This window comes from Diorhabda sublineata, chromosome 1 (assembly GCF_026230105.1).
Source record: "Diorhabda sublineata isolate icDioSubl1.1 chromosome 1, icDioSubl1.1, whole genome shotgun sequence".
Lineage (NCBI taxonomy): Eukaryota > Metazoa > Arthropoda > Insecta > Coleoptera > Chrysomelidae > Diorhabda > Diorhabda sublineata.
In genome coordinates, this window is record NC_079474.1 from 35,626,862 (window position 1) to 35,648,578 (window position 21,717).

The 21,717-nt window shown below is 29.7% G+C and overlaps 2 protein-coding genes across 2 annotated transcripts; one reads left to right on the forward strand and one right to left on the reverse strand.

Annotated features, from left to right (window-relative positions):
* The first annotated feature begins 225 nt into the window (after positions 1-225).
* On the forward strand, positions 226-7,573 carry LOC130440845 (nuclear pore complex protein Nup98-Nup96). Its single transcript, XM_056774215.1, has 17 exons — positions 226-648; positions 873-1,088; positions 1,230-1,637; positions 1,702-1,905; positions 2,025-2,221; positions 2,317-2,596; positions 2,651-2,804; positions 2,864-3,092; positions 3,158-3,488; positions 3,572-3,918; positions 4,054-4,425; positions 4,505-4,844; positions 5,012-5,205; positions 5,334-5,590; positions 5,646-5,984; positions 6,238-6,474; positions 6,534-7,573. Exons 1-17 carry the CDS (start codon positions 591-593, stop codon positions 7,333-7,335), a joined length of 4,965 nt encoding a protein of 1,654 aa, XP_056630193.1. The 5' UTR covers positions 226-590; the 3' UTR covers positions 7,336-7,573.
* Positions 7,574-10,254: 2,681 nt separating this feature from the next.
* On the reverse strand, positions 10,255-19,767 carry LOC130440508 (40-kDa huntingtin-associated protein-like). Its single transcript, XM_056773725.1, has 5 exons — positions 17,942-19,767; positions 17,632-17,881; positions 15,419-15,635; positions 14,951-15,169; positions 10,255-11,983 (listed from the first exon to the last, which is right to left on the reverse strand). The coding sequence occupies exons 1-5, from the start codon at positions 18,007-18,009 to the stop codon at positions 11,817-11,819; spliced, it is 921 nt and encodes a 306-aa protein (XP_056629703.1). The 5' UTR covers positions 18,010-19,767; the 3' UTR covers positions 10,255-11,816.
* Between the last annotated feature and the right edge of the window lie 1,950 nt (positions 19,768-21,717).

Genomic DNA, 21,717 nt, shown 5'->3' on the forward strand with positions numbered 1-21,717 from the left:
ACGCTGCACGAAAACACGCCTTTACTTGACATATATAGAGAAAACAGAGATGCCAGATCTACCAATTTCACTTTGTTCTCAGGAAAACTCTTTGAAATAATAGAATACGTATTTTTTCTATTTGTTTACATCGTCTATATTTACCCATGTAGAGATGTTTATCTGAAATTTATTTATTCTAGACACAGAAATATTTCCCCATCAATGCCCTCAAAATTCTATTGATTAAGTTTACTAACGTATTGAATAGAGGATTGTCAATACTTTTTCGTGCTTATAAATCTTGGAATTATTTCTACATATTATAGTTACATGAAAAACTTTATATTTTTCTCGAAATGATTCAAAAATATTTTGTTACATATCGTCCTTTCGATGTGGCAACGCTAAGAGAAAAATATGTGTATTGGCGCATACTCATTGATCTTTGTAATCCAATTTATTAAGTATTTGATGGGTATAGATTGTAAAGTATAATAAAAACAAATTAAAAAAAGATTTCATTCATTTACATTGTGGTTTTACATGAAATATATCAACATATAGAAGAATTTTTCGATTTGATTTGTAACCCAAAGTAAGAAATTGCGATGTTTGGAAATTTAAATAAACCTAACTTTGGGGCCGCTGCTCCTAATACATCGTTCGGTAAGTTTTTTTAATATTAAGGATGATTAATTACTTACGTTATTGAAAATTAGAAGTAACTTATGATTAACCATGAATTATTACATTGTTGGGAAAGTCTATAATATTCCGACTCTACACTTTTAATATTTGCATAAAATTCTTAATGAGTACTGAATAAATGTATTATGCTAGAAAAGTTATTAATGTTTTATGCTATCGAAACTTTGTACTGAATTTAAAAGGATTTGGAGCATCTACTGCAGCAACAGCCAATCCGTTTGGAACAAATCAATTATTTGGAAAACCAGCTAACACTTTTGGTAGTCCTTCAACTTCAGCATTTGGACAACCTTCAGGAACGTCACTGTTTCCTTCGACACAAGCTCAACCAACAAATTTGTTCCAAAATGCCAACACTGGATTTGGAACTCCCGTTTCTACACAACCTTCAGCATTTGGTAAGTAATAACAATGTTAAAAAAATTAACAATTTGATAAAGCTGGAATGTAATGTTTAAATTCCATTTAAACTGATAGATCATTTATGAAATACAGATTTTTCAGTCATTGAAAAACTACATTTGCCGAGTTTGTTTTAGGATCAACTGGTCTGTTTGGACAACAGCAACAGCAGCAGCAGGCAGCTTCTAGTGGCTTGTTTAATACATCTTCAACATTTGGTCAACAAAACAAACCAGCAGGTTTTGGATTTGGTGCCCAACCTGCACAGCCTAGCTTATTTGGTCAACAAGCTGCACAGCAACAAAGTACAAATATATTTCAACCTTCTACGACCAATTTATTTGGTTCCTCAACTGCTTTTGGTGCACAGGCAACTGGGACTGGCAGTGTCAAATTCAATCCAGTTACAGGAACTGATACTATGATGAAAAATAGTGTCGCAACAAGTATTAACACAAAACATCACAGTATCACCTGCATGAAGGAATATGAAAACAAATCTTTTGAAGAATTGAGATATGAAGATTATTTAGCTAACAGAAAAGGTGTGCATAAAGTATAAGTTTGCTTATTACTTTTTGTGGAAAAACATTTTGTTTTAACTTCTAGGACCACAACAACAAGGTGCATTTGGCACAACACCATTTGGTGGAACAGTATCCTCAGCTCCATCGCTGTTTGGACAACCTGATGCTTCTAAACCCGCTTTTACCAGCTTTGGACAAACTGCGCCAGCATTTGGCCAGAGTTCAGGTTTTGGAATGGCAAATCAGCAACAACCAACTGGAGGTCTGTTTGGAAAACCAACAACAGGTAAATATTACAAAAAGATTATTAAAGAATACAAACATTTCTTTGTTACGTATATGTGTTGTTTTTATAAACATTTCTAGTAAAGTTACACATGTAATATTTTTAATTATTATTCGAAGGGTTCGCCGCAACCACAAGTACTCCTTCTCTTAATTTTGGATTTGCCAATAATACACAAACAAATAATCCCTTTGGAGCTACACAGCAGCCTAAAACTTTTGGAACTGCAACTCCATCTATTTTTGGTACAAATACAGCTACAACACAATCAGCTTTTGGAACAGGAGGTGGACTTTTTGGTCAGACAAACACACAAGTAGGTTTACTTTGTTTATAAAGTAATATATTTTAATAATCATTATATAAACACTTTTGTTGGCAATTTCTGATTAAAAATATATACATGTTTAGAACACAGGTGGATCTATTTTTGGTAAACCAGCCCAACCTACTGTTGGTGCTTTTGGTACTAATCAAACTCCAAATTTTTCGTTTTCTACAACTACCCCAACGCAAGCTTCAAGTTTATTTCAACCTAACAAACCCTTATTTGGACAAACAAGTGCAACTCCAAGCTTTGGACAGACTAATACCTTTGGAACTAATACTTTTGGTAGTACACTAGGTAAACCTGCAGCACCTGCCTTTGGAACTAATGCCACTCCCGCTTTTGGTAGTACTCTGGGCACAAGTAAGTGATGTTCATAAAGTTCTCATTCAATACAAATTGAATTTGTCCTTTAAGGTTTGCAAACTCAGTCAACGTCACTTTTTGGAAATAATGCTGTTAAACCAGGAGGATTTTTCAGCACTCCTTCTACTGGATTGAATTCATTTGGTGGCAACACTTTCCAAACAAACACTGGATTCAACTTACAATCTCAACAGAATCAACCAACGTAAATATTTTAAATTTATTTTAGTCTAATGAATATGGCAAATATTGATTTTTTTGTAGGATGTTTTCTTCTGTAGAACAACAGCCTTCTACAAATCTTGCAATGTTAACAGCAGATCCATTTGGAGATGCGCCTCATTTAGCCGGACTAGAACCCAAACTTAAGACAAGTACTCATTCAGTATCGGCTACTGATCCAAAAGAATTGAAATCTCTACTTGATGCTTCTAAGAAAGTTAACAGTTCCAGTGCATCAAAACTGAAAGTGGTACCAATTAGAAGTGTAAAGGTAAAAATAATTTGAATATAATATACAGAACAATATAAATATTACTTTCAATTTTTCTTTTTCAGGATAGTTTATTTGAAGGGGTATCACCTACATTAAATGACAGTCCTAAAGATTATATAAAAACTAACTGCAGACGTTTGGTACTTAAATCTCGTCCCAGTTCCACAGAAAGTAATTCTTCCCCTGTTTTAATGAGGATGGATATATTAAAACATATTAATTCATCCTGTAATGATGAAAACTTCAATCCTCAAGCAAATAGAAATGAGAATGTCCAGTCCGAAATAACGAAATCTCCACTTAGATTGAATTTCAGTCACACTGTCAATAGCGATTCTAGTCTCGCCTCACAAAGTTTCTTATTGGATAGTTCGATCAAAAATAATTCACAAGGTAAGTCATAAGTGTTTTTTTTTCTGCTTTCTGTTTGTGATGGGGGATGAGTTGAGGTGCAAGAGATATTATTTCTGTTTTAGAAAATGATACAAAGACTAACAAGGTTATGGTGGACATTGAAGTGGACTCTGAGCTAATAGACCCTCAAGGCTCTGGGGACGGTCCCAAGACATGTTATCCTTGTAATATAATTTGTACACGTCCGGAATATTACACTCTACCTCCTCCTGAAGAACTGTCTAAATATGTCGACGAGAATGGTAAATGTATAGTAAAAGGATTCACGATAGGCCGAAAAGGTTATGGAAATGTTTACTATCCTGATGAAATGGATGTGACAGGTTTAAACATTGATGAGTTGGTGCATTTTAGATACAGAGAAATTAATGTTTATCCTGATGATGATAAGAAACCACCAATAGGACAGGTAAATATACTATCGATTAATGGCGAAAAAAGTCTGTAATTAGAACCTCACCTTTATCTTCCTTGAATTGATTTACTAATAAATTGAATCTAGTTTTTCTTATCAAATTTATTGATAATAATTATCATATTATAGGGTCTAAATCGCAAAGCGCAAGTAACATTGGACAATGTCTATCCAAGAAAGCCAGGAACTAATATTCTAATAAAAGATGTTCAAGAATTACAGCAGATGAATTTCGCCGAGAAATTGCGTAAAATAACCGTAAATAAAGACGCTAAATTTGTGGATTATCGACCAGAGACAGGTTCGTGGGTATTTAAAATAGACCATTTCTCTAGATATGGTTTTGATGAAAGTGATGAAGAAACTGCACAAATCAATCATAAAGACGACGAAAAGAAAATACCGGAGACCGCATTAAAACCTAATTCTGCCGTTATTGCCAAGAAACCAATAGAAAATGAAATAACAAAGAAATCAACACAAAAAGAAGAAGAAAAAAAGGTAAGTAATTTCGTGATTAAATATTCATATGCATAAAATATTGATCAATAAAAATTATATTTTTATTACTTTGAATTAGTTATCAAAATTTGGATTGAATGAAGATGACGAAGAAGATCTTATAGAGACTTCCATGTATGTTGACAATATTTCTGAAGACGATTATCACATGATACCTTTACATATTCCACATGATCCTTTTACATCCAGCAAAAGTATACAAGTTATGAAATCGACTTTATTTGCTGATGATGATAGATCGTCGGATGGTAGCGGTAGCCACGTCTCTATAGTTAGACAATATTTAGATATTCCTGATGAAATCAGAAGATTACCTGTGGTCCGAGAAGAAGAAGTTATGCCTCGGAAGAAGAGGATCATACCGAGACCTAAAATAGATAAAGTTTATAATTTCAAAGGTAAGTATATATAAAAAGTTCTTGTTGACTTCAGACTCACTAATTTTGAATGAAAACAAAACAAAGTTGAATTTTACGATGATTATATTTTCCTTTTGATAATTTTTTTATGCACGCCATTTTGCTTTTTATAATTTTATTTGTAGTTAGAGCAAAATATTTTTTAGAAAAATATGTGGACTTGGATTTGCATCAAATGAGAACGTATCAAGAATTGGGTGTTTTTAAAGGAAAATCCTTTAAAGTGGGATGGTCTAAAGGTTGCAAATTTTATAATTTAGTCCCAAAATCCGAAGGGGGAACGCAATTAGTTCTTAGCGATGTTAAATGTGGAACAAATCAAAAGTTTGTCGCAATTAATGTGAGTTTTTGTTTTCTTTTCTTATTTGAATTTCATCTTAAGTAGGTGGTAAAGCGTAATATATTTAATTTTAAATATTATAAACTATTTTTTTGAAAAAATTATATTTTACTTATTTTTATTTTTAGGAAATTTTGAATGAATCTTTGCAGATTGTCTTAGAAGAAAGTAATTACACTAGAGACAATAATAAAATACCAACATATAAAATTGCAAAAAATCATTCTTATTTAAAGAAACAATCTAAATTATTTTCAAACTTACTCGATAAATGTAGTAGTAATAAAGAAATGAAATATTTACATAGTTGTTGGACTTTGGCGGAAGCCCTTTGGGGACCCACCGAAAATACAGTATCTAACAGAAGACACCTTTTGAGTGAATGGTAAATCTATTTGTCAATTTTTTTTGAAAGGCATAGAAAAATTTTATTATTTTAGGTTAAAAGTAAATACAGATTATTGCAAAATTCAAACAAACGATTCTGCCAAGGACATTTTTGATAATCTTACAATTTTTAAAATCAACGAAGCAGCAAATGTAGCATTGGAAAAAAGATTCCCCAATTTATCATTAATAATATCGCAATTGAGTCTTACAAATAGAACAAAAACGTTTTTACAAGAACAAATTGAAAGTTGGTATAAATCCATGAGTTCGGATCATATCAGTAACACTATGAAAAATATTTATCTACTTCTTTCTGGTACGCCTGTAAAAGATGACATAAACATTTTTGAGAATATTGATTGGAAGAGAGCTTTTGCTATGCACATGTGGTAAGATTTTTCGATAAATTATTGTGAATGATACAATCGAACTGTTGTACATCCGTATTAAGTTTTGCTAAAAATAGTTGGTAAATATTCTTCGATATAGTGAATAAGTTTGATTAGTTAATATTAGTTAGTTATTGATAATAAATTAATAAGGTTCTCGCCCCATATATAATAATGGGAAATTAATAGATGCTCCGTACCCATTGAAGGTATGAGATATTTTTGAGCATATCAAAATTCACAACAATTGTAGGTATGTTTCACCATTAGGAGCTCCTGTTGAAATGGTAATAGAATTGTATAAACAAGCTTTTGAAGAATATGGTTATGCGGAGAGACCAGATCCACCTTACAGAACTGATTATGAGGAGAACGGTACATTTGATTTGCTGTATCACATTTTAGTACTTTACCAGTCAAGAGTGCATCGTTTAAGTACTGTACTTAATTCTGCAACGCATACTGATGATTATCTCGATTATTGGTTAAGGTAATGAATGAAAATATCGTTAGTTTATTTTAAATAATAATTCCAAAATTATTTTTTAGCTGGTTATTGTTGCAACTGTTTCTATCTTTGGACATTGGTATAATGGACGATGCCGAAAAAACTAAACTTTGTACAAGTTTTTCGAATCAATTAGAATCTTTGGATAAATGGGAATGGGCGATATTTGTTCTACTTTATTTGGAAGATAATACTTTGAAAGAATATCTTGTTAGGAATATATTGGACCGTAATCTTTCTCCCGACATTGATAAAAAAATAATAAAATCCGAACATAATTTAGTGAATAATATGCATATACCCGCTGAATGGATACATTCAGTAAAAGGTGAAAAAACGTTATCCTCTAAAAGATATTTAGAAGCATTCAATCATTTTGCTTATGCTAAAGATGTTTGCAAAGCCAACAATATTCTTGTCGAACATCTATTACCTTCTCTTTTCATTAACGAACAATACGATATCATTAAATCTCTAATTGGTGAAATCGAAGAGGGAGCCGAATATATAGAAAATTGGTCGATAGAAGCGGGACTATTTAAAGATTTCATCGATTTACAAGAACGATATGTTACCTTCGACGACAATTTAAAGATACAAATGAGTTTGCAAACTATTGGTAATCGAATAGCGGCTTTTATTCCTAAAAATAATTTACAGAAATTATGCGTAGCTGAAATGTCGAAACGTTGCGCTTCTGTTTATAAAGCCTTTTGTAAAAAAACTCATTCTACTTTTTATAAAAATTCTTATTTGGAATTTATCGAATGTTTGAATATGCCTCCGGATTTTAAACAGAACGAAGCTTTATATCTAATTAATGAAATAGGCGCAAACTGTTGATGATTTTTAGTGTTGTTTTAAAAATAAGTGCCTCCTATCGAAAAACATTTTATTTCTACTATATAATAATAATAGGTATAGATGAAACGAACCGAAATATGTAGGTGATGTGTCGTTAAAGTCATTTTGTGAAATATTGTCAAAAGTTGATTTTCATTTTATAAAAAAATCCGATTAAAATAATTGTTATTAGTCTATGTTTTTTTTATTTGATTAAAGTATACACATTTATCTAACATTTATTGTTTTTTTTTTCAAAAACCTTTGTTTAGTAAAAAAGTATTTCCAGTATATTTTCAGACAAAAATTTTGGGTGCTCCATTAAACACGTGTTATATTCTCAATTATTTTATTATTTACTTATTGCAATTTTTCCTCCTTTTAATGTAATAATATCTAAATATTTATTTAGATAATAAATATTTATAATTGAGGCCAGCTGGAGCTGGAGACCTCTGAGAGCATTCTTCTGTGATAGGAATGTACCTTCAGAAGATTGGAAGGACAGAATAATAGAATATACATGGCAACGAGAATGTAATGTAAATCTGAACTAAAAATAGACCAATAGATTTCACTAATAGAAAGTCCATATAAAATATTTGATTTGAAAAATTATTTTTGTTTACCTTTATTTTAGTCTCTAACACAACCTAACCTAACTTTACAAAAAAAATATAATATAAAAATTATCATTTTATCTAATTATTTTTCGTGAAAATGATGCATTTGCAAACTTTATCCACACAAAAATGTGTTGAAAAGTATTTCCAAGAATCGATATTGAAATTATTAGGTATCTTCGGAGGAAATGCTGATATTTTCACCGTCTATCCAAAATAATATAAGTCTCCACACCTCTTAAAAATTGAATTCTTTTCTAATTTAAAATTGTTTTCTTGTTAAACAAAAAGTTTGTTTATACGAATCTTTGAAAAACAATATGATAATTAAGTCAGTGGAAATTACTATCTAAATCACAGAATATGATACGTGAAACAATTTCAATTACATTTAAGTTCATGAAAGAGAAGATTGTTGATTGTATTATTGCAGCTTTGCCTCAAAGTGGGGGTGTTTTAGTGGACATAGAGATCATTTTCTTAATGACTATCATTTTCTATTAGTGCGGTCTTTGTGTACACTTCTAATTCGCAGAAAATAATATGGAAATAATCTCATTTCGTTTTGTAAGATAAATACACGAAGGTTGTTTGACGGAAAAATGACTTTTCAATGAAAAAATATCTCCCCTTCTAACAAACTTAATCCAGCGACTTTGTTTATCTGTCATTGTTTGGAATCGCTTTTCACATATTAATTTTGATTGACGGATACTCAATACATAATTAGGTATAGGGTTGTTACTAAACTAATTATTGAATTTTCATTTTCATACAAAACTTTCTATGTTAATGTTTCAAATATTTTTTTTCATTGTATTCGATAATGGGTAGGTATAGACAAGAGGAAATAATTTGTTGTTTGAATTTTAGTGTTTAGCTGCTTCAATATCTTTTTTTTTTCAAATAGAAAAAAATTTGAACTAATGAAATTGTCAAGAATATTTTTGACATTTTGAAAACTGTTTCAGTCAAAACTTTCCGACATTCACTTTTCAGGTCCAAATGTAATATTTACGATCGATATTTTGATAAATTGTGGAACCTTCTCAGACCCTTTCTTCATTGTTTAAAGAATTTACTTTTTTTGCTTCATTTGTTATCTCCAGAATATAAATGTGTTTTTGAAAAATAATACGTCCAGGTCAACCCTTTACTACCTACTTTTTTTTGTTCCAAAAATCGATAGTGAAATTATTAGATATCCTTGAAACCACCACCTTTTTTTGTTTATTTAAGCAAACTTATATACCTTTCTCAATAACATAAACAAAGATAAGAAAGATGTTTTCTTTTGTAATTCGTATTCTAAATGAATCCAAAATTTAGCACTTGATAAAGGCTTTATTACTGCGTAGAAAATGAAACAGAAACTTGAAATAAATTCAGCACTGTCTGAATTCTACGTTCTTTCTTTAATTAATAAACGTTTTCATGTACCTACCTGTAACCACTAATGAAATTACTAATTCGAAAAACGAAGAAAAATTGGGAATATATACCTAGTCTCCTAAAAAGAAATTAATATTTTTTGCTACTCATACTCAATAATGACTATACATTATACATTTAAAAATAATTACAAAAGTAATAAGAACAACATTTTTCTTCTTCTCCTTCGATATCTTTCCTCTTCCTGGCTCTAAATTCTCATTCCGCCTCTTTCATGGTTGACGTCCAGTTCGTGTTCCAATTGGAGATTTATCATTTTTACCTGTATGTCATTAAACTTATATAATGGTTTCAGTTCTCAGTCTTATTTGCTTTAGCTACTTGTCCTCTTCTACTTCTCCATAAATGGTTATTTCAATTGTTTGATTGAAACAACTTTGTTTTCAAGAAAGTTCTAAGATTACAGTTTCAACCAGCTTTCCTGTTTCTATCGAAGTTAAAAATTAAAGCCGATATATCATATTTCCAAATTATTTTAACAAAATGACTTCTATTTATTGTTTCTAAATTTATTTTTATTGTATGAAGTTATATGTAAATGTATATGGAATAATTATCTTCAGATATATATCATTGAAAAAAGGAATGTATTGAAATTAAAAGAAATCTCAATTATGTACAGCATATGCTCACAAAAAAACTGTGTCTCCAAGCAACTACAGCCTAATGACCATATACATATCATATATATCAAACATTAATATTGAGAATAGCCATTCTTGATATTACTATTCTTCCTAGTATGTAATTTTGAATGGTGTTGCGGGTTGAGAACTTGCAAAAAAATTGTCCAAGAGTTTTTTAAAATGCCAATGTTTCGATCTTTTATTTGATCGTTATCAAGGCTAAAAATATATATTTATTTATATTTAATATATAGATTTTTTTATTGTTATTTACCTGATTATTATTTTACTTCTAATCATATCTAATTAATCTAATTCACAATTTTTATTATTTGTTTATCTTCATCAACGTTTGAGTTATAATGTACCATATATTTTTAGTCTTGACAAAGATCAAATAAAATATAGAAACGTTGGCATTATAAAAAATTCCTCCGACAGTTTTATTTTGAGTCCTCAACCCGCAAAACCATTCGAAATTAAGAATAGCAAACATAAAAACTACCATAACATCGTAGGTTAATATTATTTTATATATAAAAATAAAAAAAAATTGAATATGATTAATAATAGCTCAGTATTATAATAATTAATTTTCATGATTTATATTAGGTACACTCTTGAAGATTCCAGACTCCAGATATTCTGTACCTCCAAATTATATCAATATGAAACTAAGATTATTTCAATGTACAATTTTATATTATTTTGTTGAATGGAATGAATATATTTTTATTTTATAGAGTACCACCAACAAAAGTTTTCTACTGTCAAATTTTTAATATAAATTGTTTGTAAGTGTCGCTTTTCGTTTGTGTTATATCACAGAAGATGATTTGAAAAAAGTATAAAAATAACTTTATTGCTTTTAAAAGGGATTTAAATATTTAATTGTATAATTTGAACAAAAGAAATATTCTATTTCATCATAGTAGTTTTCCCTGTTTTCTCATTTAATTGGTGCGAGTAAAATGTAACTTATTCAAATTTTTACGGAAAATAGTTTGTTTAAAATGTGATAATTTTGATAGGTTGCTCTACTGATACATAATAGAGTACTGTAATATCAATCATCTCTGTCCTACACAATTTAAAAAAAAAACTATGAAAATTGCAACTTTTCTAAGCAATAACCACAAAAAATATTTTATTTCTATCAAAATTTTTTTTATTTGTATAATGTACGTTATTACCAAAACCTTCATAAACTTTAAATAGGTTAGAGTACAACTTAAGGTAAGTTGAAATATAAATTGTGAGCAATATGAATTCCTTTGGTTGCACATAATTTAAGATATAATATTGATCGTAAATAAGAGTCACTTTACTATATTTATGAACGCACTCAAAATCTGATCAGTACAAAAAATCTTTACCATATTTCATGAATGTGTCTTCTCTTTATTTCTGTTATTGCAGAACTAATTTCGCAATTTAATTTTTATATGTGGATCCATTTAATTTTCATTTTTGCTGGGGAGTGTACATTTGAAACTAATAATAACATAGTGTGTACACATATCAACATGAAAATTTAATTGAAATTTATTGGATTTTTAAAACAGTTTTATTAGAAACGTGAAAATATTTTTGCAGTCAACATTAAAATTCATACGTTTATAGTGTTGTGTGGTACATTTTTTTATAATTTGTAAAATTGAAATTTGTATATTTCTTTTAATAAAGAATTTGTCAATTTTTTCAAATTTTCATTTCATTTGTTGGTCCCAACTTAGACTTTGTATGATGCATTCAATTTACAAGTCAAATAAATACACATTCATACATCATATATTTTCAACAAGATCCTCAAGAGTTCCTTTTGTTCTTTTGATAAGACTTTCCAAAAATCTGTTTCCAAATCTATTAAATTACTCCTATCCAATGACTGGCAAACTGTTACTAGTGATCTAAGAAGGTAGAACATACTTTCGGACATCCTGCAAGCTGAAATAAAATTTTTGATTCAATATAATTCATGTAATAAGTTAATAAATAAATTACATATATAGATACACAAAAAATTAACCCATAATTTTAAAAACTTTACTTTCCTAACAGACACAACTAGGTCAAATAGATCATTTTGGAATAGTTTCAATATATTTTAAAGATTTGTTATATTATGATACACTATTCAAACTTTTATTTGGAACTATGTATTGCTTCCTCTTACTCTGATTATTATTTTATATTGCAGAGGCATCTTTTTAATCAAATTTAATTGCATAATGATCTCGTATTTCCGCCAGTCTTATAAAATCTAATTTGGGCTTCCAGATGAAGATGATAAAGCTCTAATCCTAACCTAACCAATATCATTCCACAAGTATATAAAGGGATTAAAGTCAGGAATTCTTATGGGCCAGTCAGAGTTGCAATTTCCACTTGTTGGGGATATGCAAAAATAAAAAGTCACTCATATGTTACCTCATAAGGTTTTAAACCAAATGTTTTTGTATGAAGTTGCTGAAAAACAACCTGTCTTAATGTAATGAATGCGTTTGAAAACTAAGTTGTCACCAGTTTAATGATTTTGGTCACCAGAGTATGTATGGATTTTGGGACATCGAATATACACTGCGACCTAAATGATTTATTGTGTCCCCCTTTCTTGATGCGATACTGGAGAACCCAGTGTTTACAGCTAATAGTTAAGGAGTTAATACCACTCCTTTTCAAAAGTCTAGAATGTGGGATGGCTATAAGCGCTTCCAGTTGTAGTGCTCTGGAGTTCCTTAGTGTTTTACACTTCAACAGAATGTGGATAGAGCTTTCGTCCTCTGTGCAATAAAATCTGCACGCCGAATTATTTGCTAAGTTTAGCATCTTCAGGTGTTTGTTAAGATGATAGTGTCCCTATAGGATTTCTGTTAGTATTCGTAGATTATTCTTACTTAGGTTTATACATTCAGCAGATCTTCTCTGGTTATAGTTTCCCAGAACAGTCACCACTGTAACTTTTGTTTTGATCCTGAACGCAATTCTTTGCTGTGTAGGAGGGTAGCTGCTGTCACTAGTGCCAGAACGCTGTTACCCTTTTAGTAACAAGTGGGCCGTTGGCCCGATCGGAAGGGGAATTGTTAGGGGTTTAGTATTTCTAACAAAAATGCTGTGGGTCGCCAGAGCTTACAAAGGCCTGGACGAGGCGCTCTCTCTGGTTCCTTCACAAGTTTTTTGCTTTGCTCGCACCTACTTTATCCTTGGTAACTGGGCTCTTTTCCCTTAAACAAAAAGTGCGAAGGGTAAATATCGAAACAATAGGTCCAATGATAACACTCATATTGCAAAGATAAAAGAACAAATAAATTATAAATGAGTGTAAGTAACCAAAATAGAGAAAGAAGCAAACAAACAAAAAAATCTACAAAATTATGTTTATTTGGGTCAAATCGAATTTTTGAAATCTTTCTTTGGTTACAAAATCCGTACCTCCCTGTATGATTTATGACAATTAAATTTCTTACTAAACAACCTTGACAAAATTCACTTTTTACCTTAGAAGTGAAAAATTTGTATCAACACATATAACAATTAATTGTTTAAATAATCAGGATTCTCTATATTTAAAAATTTATTATTTGAATTACTTGATTTTGAATTAACTCCATAAAACCAGAAATTGAGAAAAGCGATGTATATTGTTTTTAAAAATTCCTTTTATAATATAAATTCAAATATATAATATAGAATGCATAAATACAGATAAAGCTTTCATCTAACGGTATATAAAAATAATAAGAACTAATAGCCAAAAAATAATAATTGTTAGTAATGTTACTTTTTATGTGACTGGTGGAGTTAATCGATTTGGCAACTGAAAAAAGTGATAAGTTAAGTTTAATCTTCACATTTTTAAGTATTTTTATTATAGAAAAAGTTAGTTATTATATATTTTTATCACAGCTTGTCCATAAACATAAATGTTGGCAGTTCTGTTATAATATATTTATTGTTATTAATTCATAGCAGTTTTATGTTAGCGGCATTATTATTTGGGATAATTCAGAAATATTACAATGTCTTCTTCATCAGCTCTATGCGAGGATTCGTCATTTCGATCTATTGTTAAGTTTTTATAGTCATTAAGTTAAACAGTTTGTTACAGTTAGGATTTAATAAAGGCTGATCTATATTCAAACTTTGCAGTTTACTACAGATTATTTTATATCAATGGCTTTAAATCTGTCTCTTCATTATAGTCAAATTTGAATTGTATGAGATGGGGTTTGGACCTTTCAAACTTTATCCAATGTATTTCAAGATAATTTTCTGGAAACCCCATCACTGTTACTTTTCTGTTAATAATTGATTGTTCTAAAGGTTTTGTTGACAAAAAATCTTGGTAAGTCATTTGAATTAGATGAACTTACCCTTTCTTTTTACATGTTTTGATTCTATTATACCAATCATCTGGTCAAAAAATTATTTGATTTTTTTTCGCCCTTGAGTCAATAATGGCAAAATTTGAGTCATTGGAAAAATAGCTTTGTCCAATTATCAAAAATTTCATTTCTGCTCTAATTTCCGTAATTTGAACAAGTTTCAAATAAATCAATAATCCTCATATGTTATTATGTTATCGAAGTTTGTAGTGTAAGTATTAGGCAAAATGAAATTTCCAGAGACCCACGAGATCTTTCAGTTTCTGGCCAAACAAACATGTGGCTTATATTTTTACTAAATTCATGACATCCAAAATTATAAACATATAAATTTGAAAATATTTGTGAGTACATAACACTTAAGTACGCAAATAGCAACTCTGTATATTTGCAACTTCAGTGTTTATTACATATGAAAATGTTTCTTTACTTACAGGGCGTTCTAAAATTAAATCATTGTAAATTATTATTCCTACTTTTTTTTTCAATTAATCTTTTATATGTCCGATAATAATTATGATTAAGATACCTGTTAGACTTCCATCATTGAAATCATCCCAAGTATATTTCTCCAAGATTTTAGTTAAGTTCGGTGTCAATTTTTGTGGACTTGGTCGAAGAATTAGCAATAAGAAAACACAGTTTATTTCACATGTCAATAATTTATCCGATTTGGAACCACTCACTAAAGAATTTTCGATTAATTTAGAGATTTCAAAGAATGTTTCCAGTGCTGCCAAATAATCACCTAAAAAAGATAATTTTGGGAACTTTATTAGACTCAACAAAATCATAATTTCAGTATATTGTTCGACCTGATAAGAAAATTTCCAGAAATAAAGAAATGAATGAGTTAACTATTGAACAATCTCTGGTCATACTTCATTAAAGTATACTGTTTATTTAGGTAGAATCAGTTTAACTAATGTTATATAAGTTTATGTACAAATAAAAAAAAACCCTGAGTGAATTAATTTCTAGCACAAATAAGACTTACCAACTTTTATAAAATGAGAAGCTATCAGTTCTAAGCAATGAATATTTGAATAACTATGACTTTTACTTAGTTCAATAGCATCTTTCAGATAACTCTCAATATATTCTATTTTATCAATTCTTTTCAGAAAGTCAACAATTTCTAAATCTATACACAAAGGAAAAATACTTTTCTCTCCAAATCTACTTGCAGCATGAGCATAACAGCTTAAACCAGCCTAAAACAAATCATTCATAAACTAATCATTACAACCAAAGAATTAATATTAATTTTATGATCCACTTAGATTATAATGACTTTGACTATTTTCTTACTGATATATGTTTAATTAATTTTAAGCTACAGTTATATAGTTAACAATAAAAAACAACAAAAATTTATCTCAAAGAAATAAATATGTATATACAGCCACCACAATACTACAAATACAAAGGAAGGTTTCTTGAACCCTTTTCTATATACAAAGTGTTTCTAAATTAATGTAACCAAATTCAGGTGATTGCTCATATGAAATTGAGATGGGTATTTTCTATAAAAAAACTTCCTTTTCAAGACATGACCCTAAAAATACTATAAACTTGAAATTCTGTAATTTTCGTACACTCGTGTAAGAGTAACCACGGGTATTTTTTTATTATTCCTGTAACATTATACGGGGGTGGAATTAGCAGCCCTTACTCTATTTCATATTAAAACTTTTTGTCAAAATGAAGTTTTATGGAATAAAATTATAACTTAAAGTCCTTCTTTTATTTAAAAATATTTTTTATTCTTAAATTTTTTTCCCAAAATAGCAGCTGAGAAACAAGCACAGTAATTTATACTGTTCTTAATAAATTGAGTGGAAAACAGGAAAGATGTAAAATGTAATGTGATTCATAATAAATGCTGGCAATGACTATCTCTACCTTGTTTTCAATCAAGTTTTAGAATATCAGACAAAACATGTGGTTAGTGCAAAATGTTGCTCCAGTACACTTCAGTTGGATAGCTAGGCAACTTTTAGATGCAACATATCCCAATCATTGGACTGGTCAAGGAGAGTCCCAACATTGTGCTGCTCTATGTACAGAGTTGAATCCTTGTCATTTCTTTTTATGGGGTTACCTAAATCATTAGTGTACAAGACCCTCATAGTTGATATCAACAATTTGAAGAATCACATTCAAATAGAGTGACACAATAAGAAATTCAACTCAAATCTTTGAATGTATACAGCAATTCATGGCATATTGGCCACATTCATGTATTTTGGCTAGAGGTGGTTATTTTCAGCATTTATTATAAATCGTATTACATTTTTCATCTTTACTGTTTTCCACTCAATTTATTAAAAAATATAAATTACAGTGTTTATTTTTTTCTCTATTGGTTTTGGGACAAAAATAGAAAATAATTTTAAATAGAACAAGGATTTGAAGTTATCATTTCACTTCATAAAACTTTATCTTCAAAAAAAGCCCCTGTATAATGTAACAGGAATATTGGACAAATACTTGTGGTTAGTATTTAGCAAATGCACGAAATGACAGAAGTTCAAGTGTAAAGTTTTACTGAAATTTTGAGAAAAAAATTTTAGTTACCATCTTTTAAGTGTGAGGAAAATTTGTTATAGGAAAAGCCCATCTTAATTTTAAATGAGCAATCATCTTCTGAGTTGTGTCACATGAATATAGAAACACTGTGTATATAGAAGTATGGAGTTGTGGAAGGAAAATCTAAATTTAGCGTTTAATTTACGAACCCAGCAGTTAAGATATTGTAAAATAAAACAAAGCTCAGCGAATTAAGTAGTTGGAGTATGTATAGAGAAAAAGAACAAAATCTATAGCATTCAGTATAATGCAAAGAGATCCCGGTGGTTAAAAAAGATGTGACATGCCTAAGACAAAATGGTTAAAAGAAGTGGAAGATGACTTAAGCGGAGTAGGAGTTATAAACTGGCAAAAAAAGACAGAAAATAGGAAGTTGTAGCCGGAAATAAGCGACAAGATGTAGACATAAACTATGGATCTACCCCAAAAACACGATCTAGAGAGCATGTTTGGGACGCAACCCCATTAGGGGTGTTAAGCCATTATTATTATTACATGTATTTATTTTATTAAAGGGTTGTTCAAGAAAAAGGATTGTATCTTATTTGGATTGAGAAAGTATTTTCACACCAACTATTCAATGTCAAAATATCTCCATCTTAATTGGTTATAACTTACTTGTAAGTTTTCACCAAACAATGTTTCACAAATGATTTGTCTATCACTATCTTCAGCTTTTAATAACTGACGAGCGGATTGAGTCAAACATGTTGTTTCACCAGTGTTATTACATAAAGATCCTTCACATCTGGCTGCAGCTATCCAACTCAAGCCTGCATACACAGGTAACTCCAAAGTTTCACACCGTTTAGCTAAGCCAATAAAAGATTCGCAAGCTTCTGCAACATTTGGTTTTTTAAGAAATCGTCTAAAAGATAAAGACAACTCTTATCTAATAAAATACTTTATAAATTCAATGAAAACTTACTTTTTCAATTTATTTGATATTGTTATATACTGGTCCAACACATCGTTGTTAGCAAAATCTAAATCCATAATCGTTAATTTAAATTTATGTTTAAATGATTTATTTACTTATGATTTCTTGAAGCTAAGACGTACATAAAAACACATATTTAACCTCAACTATTTTTATATTTACTTTTTCCACCTTGGATATGACTACTGCTCGCCTCTCTGTAGCTTATAAAAATCAAGCATAATTTCAATAAATTCAAAGAATTATTAGAATTTTTTTTATTTTCTAGTTTTTATTAGAGATGATAGAATAAACAATTTTATAGATCATAAAGTGGCAATGAAAATAAATATATTTAATCCAAACATAAGGTAGTAGTAGCCATAACTCATATAACCATCCATAGGATCCTGGGTCACGGTCTTACGGTTGATCTATGACGAAGATCGTGCAGTTCCCGAACAACAGTGAATTTGTGATTCAGATTACTTTCCGAACGTTTAGATCATAATAGAGTTGACGATTGATCTGGGGGTTAACTCATTTATATTTTCCTAAAACCCCAAAAGTTTGTAGAATATAGATTTAAAGGTCATAGAGGTTATCTATGTTTGGGGATTGTTTTCTAAAGGTAGCTTGAAACCATAGGAAAACAGTTCTATCATTTTTGCATATTAGGTATTAGATTTCCTGATAATATAATATATATAATTGTTGTTTTGTATGTGCTATGATATTGAATCTGATAAAAGTCATGGATAAAGAATTGAAATCAATTCAGTCAAATGATTTAAATTTAAAATTAATATTCTTTGATGGAGAAGAAGCTTTTGAGGAATGGGGATCACAGGATTCAATATATGGATCAAAGCATTTAGCACAAACACATCAGAACTCAAAAACAAAGAGTTTGATTTCTGGTGAAGACGTTACTGAAATTGAAAATATAGATATATTTGTACTTCTAGATTTGATTGATCATGAAGAAACCCAATTTTTAAGTACCTTCACTGATACAGAAAGTTGGTAATTGTTGGGTCTAAAATTGATGGATTGAAAAATAAAATATAACAAGAACCTGATTCATTTCACTTATAAAAGACAAAGCATATTGAACTTCTTTGTCAGTGTAAAGAATGCAGGTGAATATTACTTTGAGAATAAAAGAGCTGTGGTACTAATTGCTAATGTTGAAGTCTATAGGTCTTTATCCTTATTTTCCACAGAATTTATATTTCTTTATAATTGAATTCTCTTACCTTATTCAATTATTATAACTTTTTTTTTGTAAAGTTTGTCTTGTCTAATATTAGTTTTGTACTTTTTTTCCTTAATCGTGCTTTTCACTTATATTTAGTTTGTGTTATTTGCTTCCAAGTGACTTAGCTTGATTGATTAGGTTCTTCCCGTTCAATTGATTTTGTGCTTCCTTTTTGATATCATTCTTCCTTTTCAATTGGTCCCGTACGCTCATTTATTGGCCTCGTTTTATTTTTGATTAGTATTGAATTATTTGTCTTTAAAAATTCTGGGATTAATGACTTATTTTTCCAAATTTGTTTGTTATGCTTTAAATTTTTTATATATATCATGATATGTACTTAATGACTTTTGTTACTTATTCCTGAATGTTTCAGAGCATATTTGTACTTCTCGTTATTCGATTGGCTATTTGTAAAACAAACATTTTTTCAGGTATAAACAAACATAATATGAATCTTGAATATGACTGAATGTTTTTAATTCGAATTTTTTATGATTACAATTCATTTTTTTAGTAAATTATCAATTTTGATTCAAAGTATTTTTGTAGGTATTTGCGCATAGCGCAATATGTAAGAAAATAGATTAAAAAAAATTAGACTATTGGGGTATCCAAGAAAAACTTACTTTAGAAAAAGAAGAGCAAGATTTTCTCAAGTTGATTTTCTCTTCGGCAGTGTGGAAAGTTTACCTGCTAGTGGTTTATTAGGCTATCACTTATTTTGGGTCTGTTTTATGTAGTTTATGGCATTGGAACAAATAAACATTAAAAATTATAATTAAAAAAAAAAACTTTAAACTAATGTATTTCTTTAAATTATTATTGTTTTGTTTTGTCATATCTTTAATATTTTACCAAAAATTGAGTAAAAAACTAAAATAAATATTGATGTGATAAAGCTATTTATAGCTTTCCTTTTGCAAATGTTTCGATTTTTTCCAAATTGAGCTGAAAATATCAGCTTATCTGTTTTCACTTTGATATGGTGGGTCAAATGAAATGTCAAACTAAGACATTAATTCGATTTAAATTCGAATTAAATCGATGCAAAAAATCCGACTCATATTGCTCAAAGCATGTCAATAAGACGTCAAAAATGTTAAATAGCATAAGCTTCTGGACCAATCGAGTAAACGTGGCACTCAACGTGCGTATACCTTAAGCAGGCATAATTTTTTGGTTATTATAAGGCAAATGCGTTCTCTTGATGTGGCGATAGCTTCCTCTCTTTCTAACCTTAGTCCGATGGTCGTCTAGTACCATTTGGTGATCTTTTTTGACGGTATCACTGGTTGTCACAGCTTTGGCAGTCCCGAATGCTCGTCGTAATTTAAGCTGAAATCGTAACGATTGCATTCAGCAAAATTTTACGGTAGTAAATGATGGTGCAGAGTCTAATTCATCTTTCATTTTCGTCGGCATGTTGCTTTTTAAAAACAAATATCAAACGACATCCAGATACTAAATTTTTTCCATTCTATTAATCATTAATTAGTTATACGATTGTGAAACAGAAGCTAATGTCCAGAATGACTGAAATTTTAGTGAAAATCCCTCAGCGCGAGTGCAAATATATTTTCAAGTTGCTGAATTAGAGGATCTTAAAAAATTTACAAACTATTTGTGCCCGTTAACTGAAAACTATTTGATGTATCCTTATCATATTTGACGAAAATGTGTATTAATATTTTTGCGTTTTCTTTATTTTTATTAGATTAAATTAAAATGGTTTATCCCATACGCACTTTGTTTTTAACAGTTAAATGCACCTATTCCTTTCAAAAATTTCTATAAACAACATTAATACTTATTAATGTTTCGTTTATTTAATCCTAGATTAAAAAACACTGAATTTATTGATATATCGCCGGTCATTTCTTCACTGTAGCCTGAAACTAATAATACCCTGTGAAAGGTTATTTTTCAGATTGAATAAAGTCTATTTTGACACATTTTACCTTTTTTGAAGAACACACTTCACTATATCTTATGATCAAGCTCATTTTATGTTTTATCATAAATTCCAACGAATGTAGGTTGCGTTATCAGTTATAAACAGTAAATTAATAAAATTTGATGTCCTAAAAATATTCAGGATTGAAGATAGTCGACCGAGATAACCAAATACAATCATAACGATACACTTTTTACATAAATCTTTTTGTCCTACGTGTTGTGTGATTTATAACGACTAACCCTGTAGATGTATTTATTTACGCCGCAATACATTTTCCTGCAACAAAATCAAAAAGATCTTATAATACATCCAGTATATCAAAAGGGTGAAAAGCCTGCGAGCACGCGCTAAACTAATAAAACTTCGCCAATGCTTCGACCCTAAATTCAGATATCCACTGTTTCCCCTATCCCTCCAATTCGTTATTCAATATATTTCTCAAAGTTATAAAGGACTGTTGAAAAGTGCCATTGTTTGTTACAGTCTGGAATTGGTAAATAATCTCGATCGAAACATAACCAAGAGTTTTGTGGAAAACTCAAAATTACGTCAATTGTCACTATC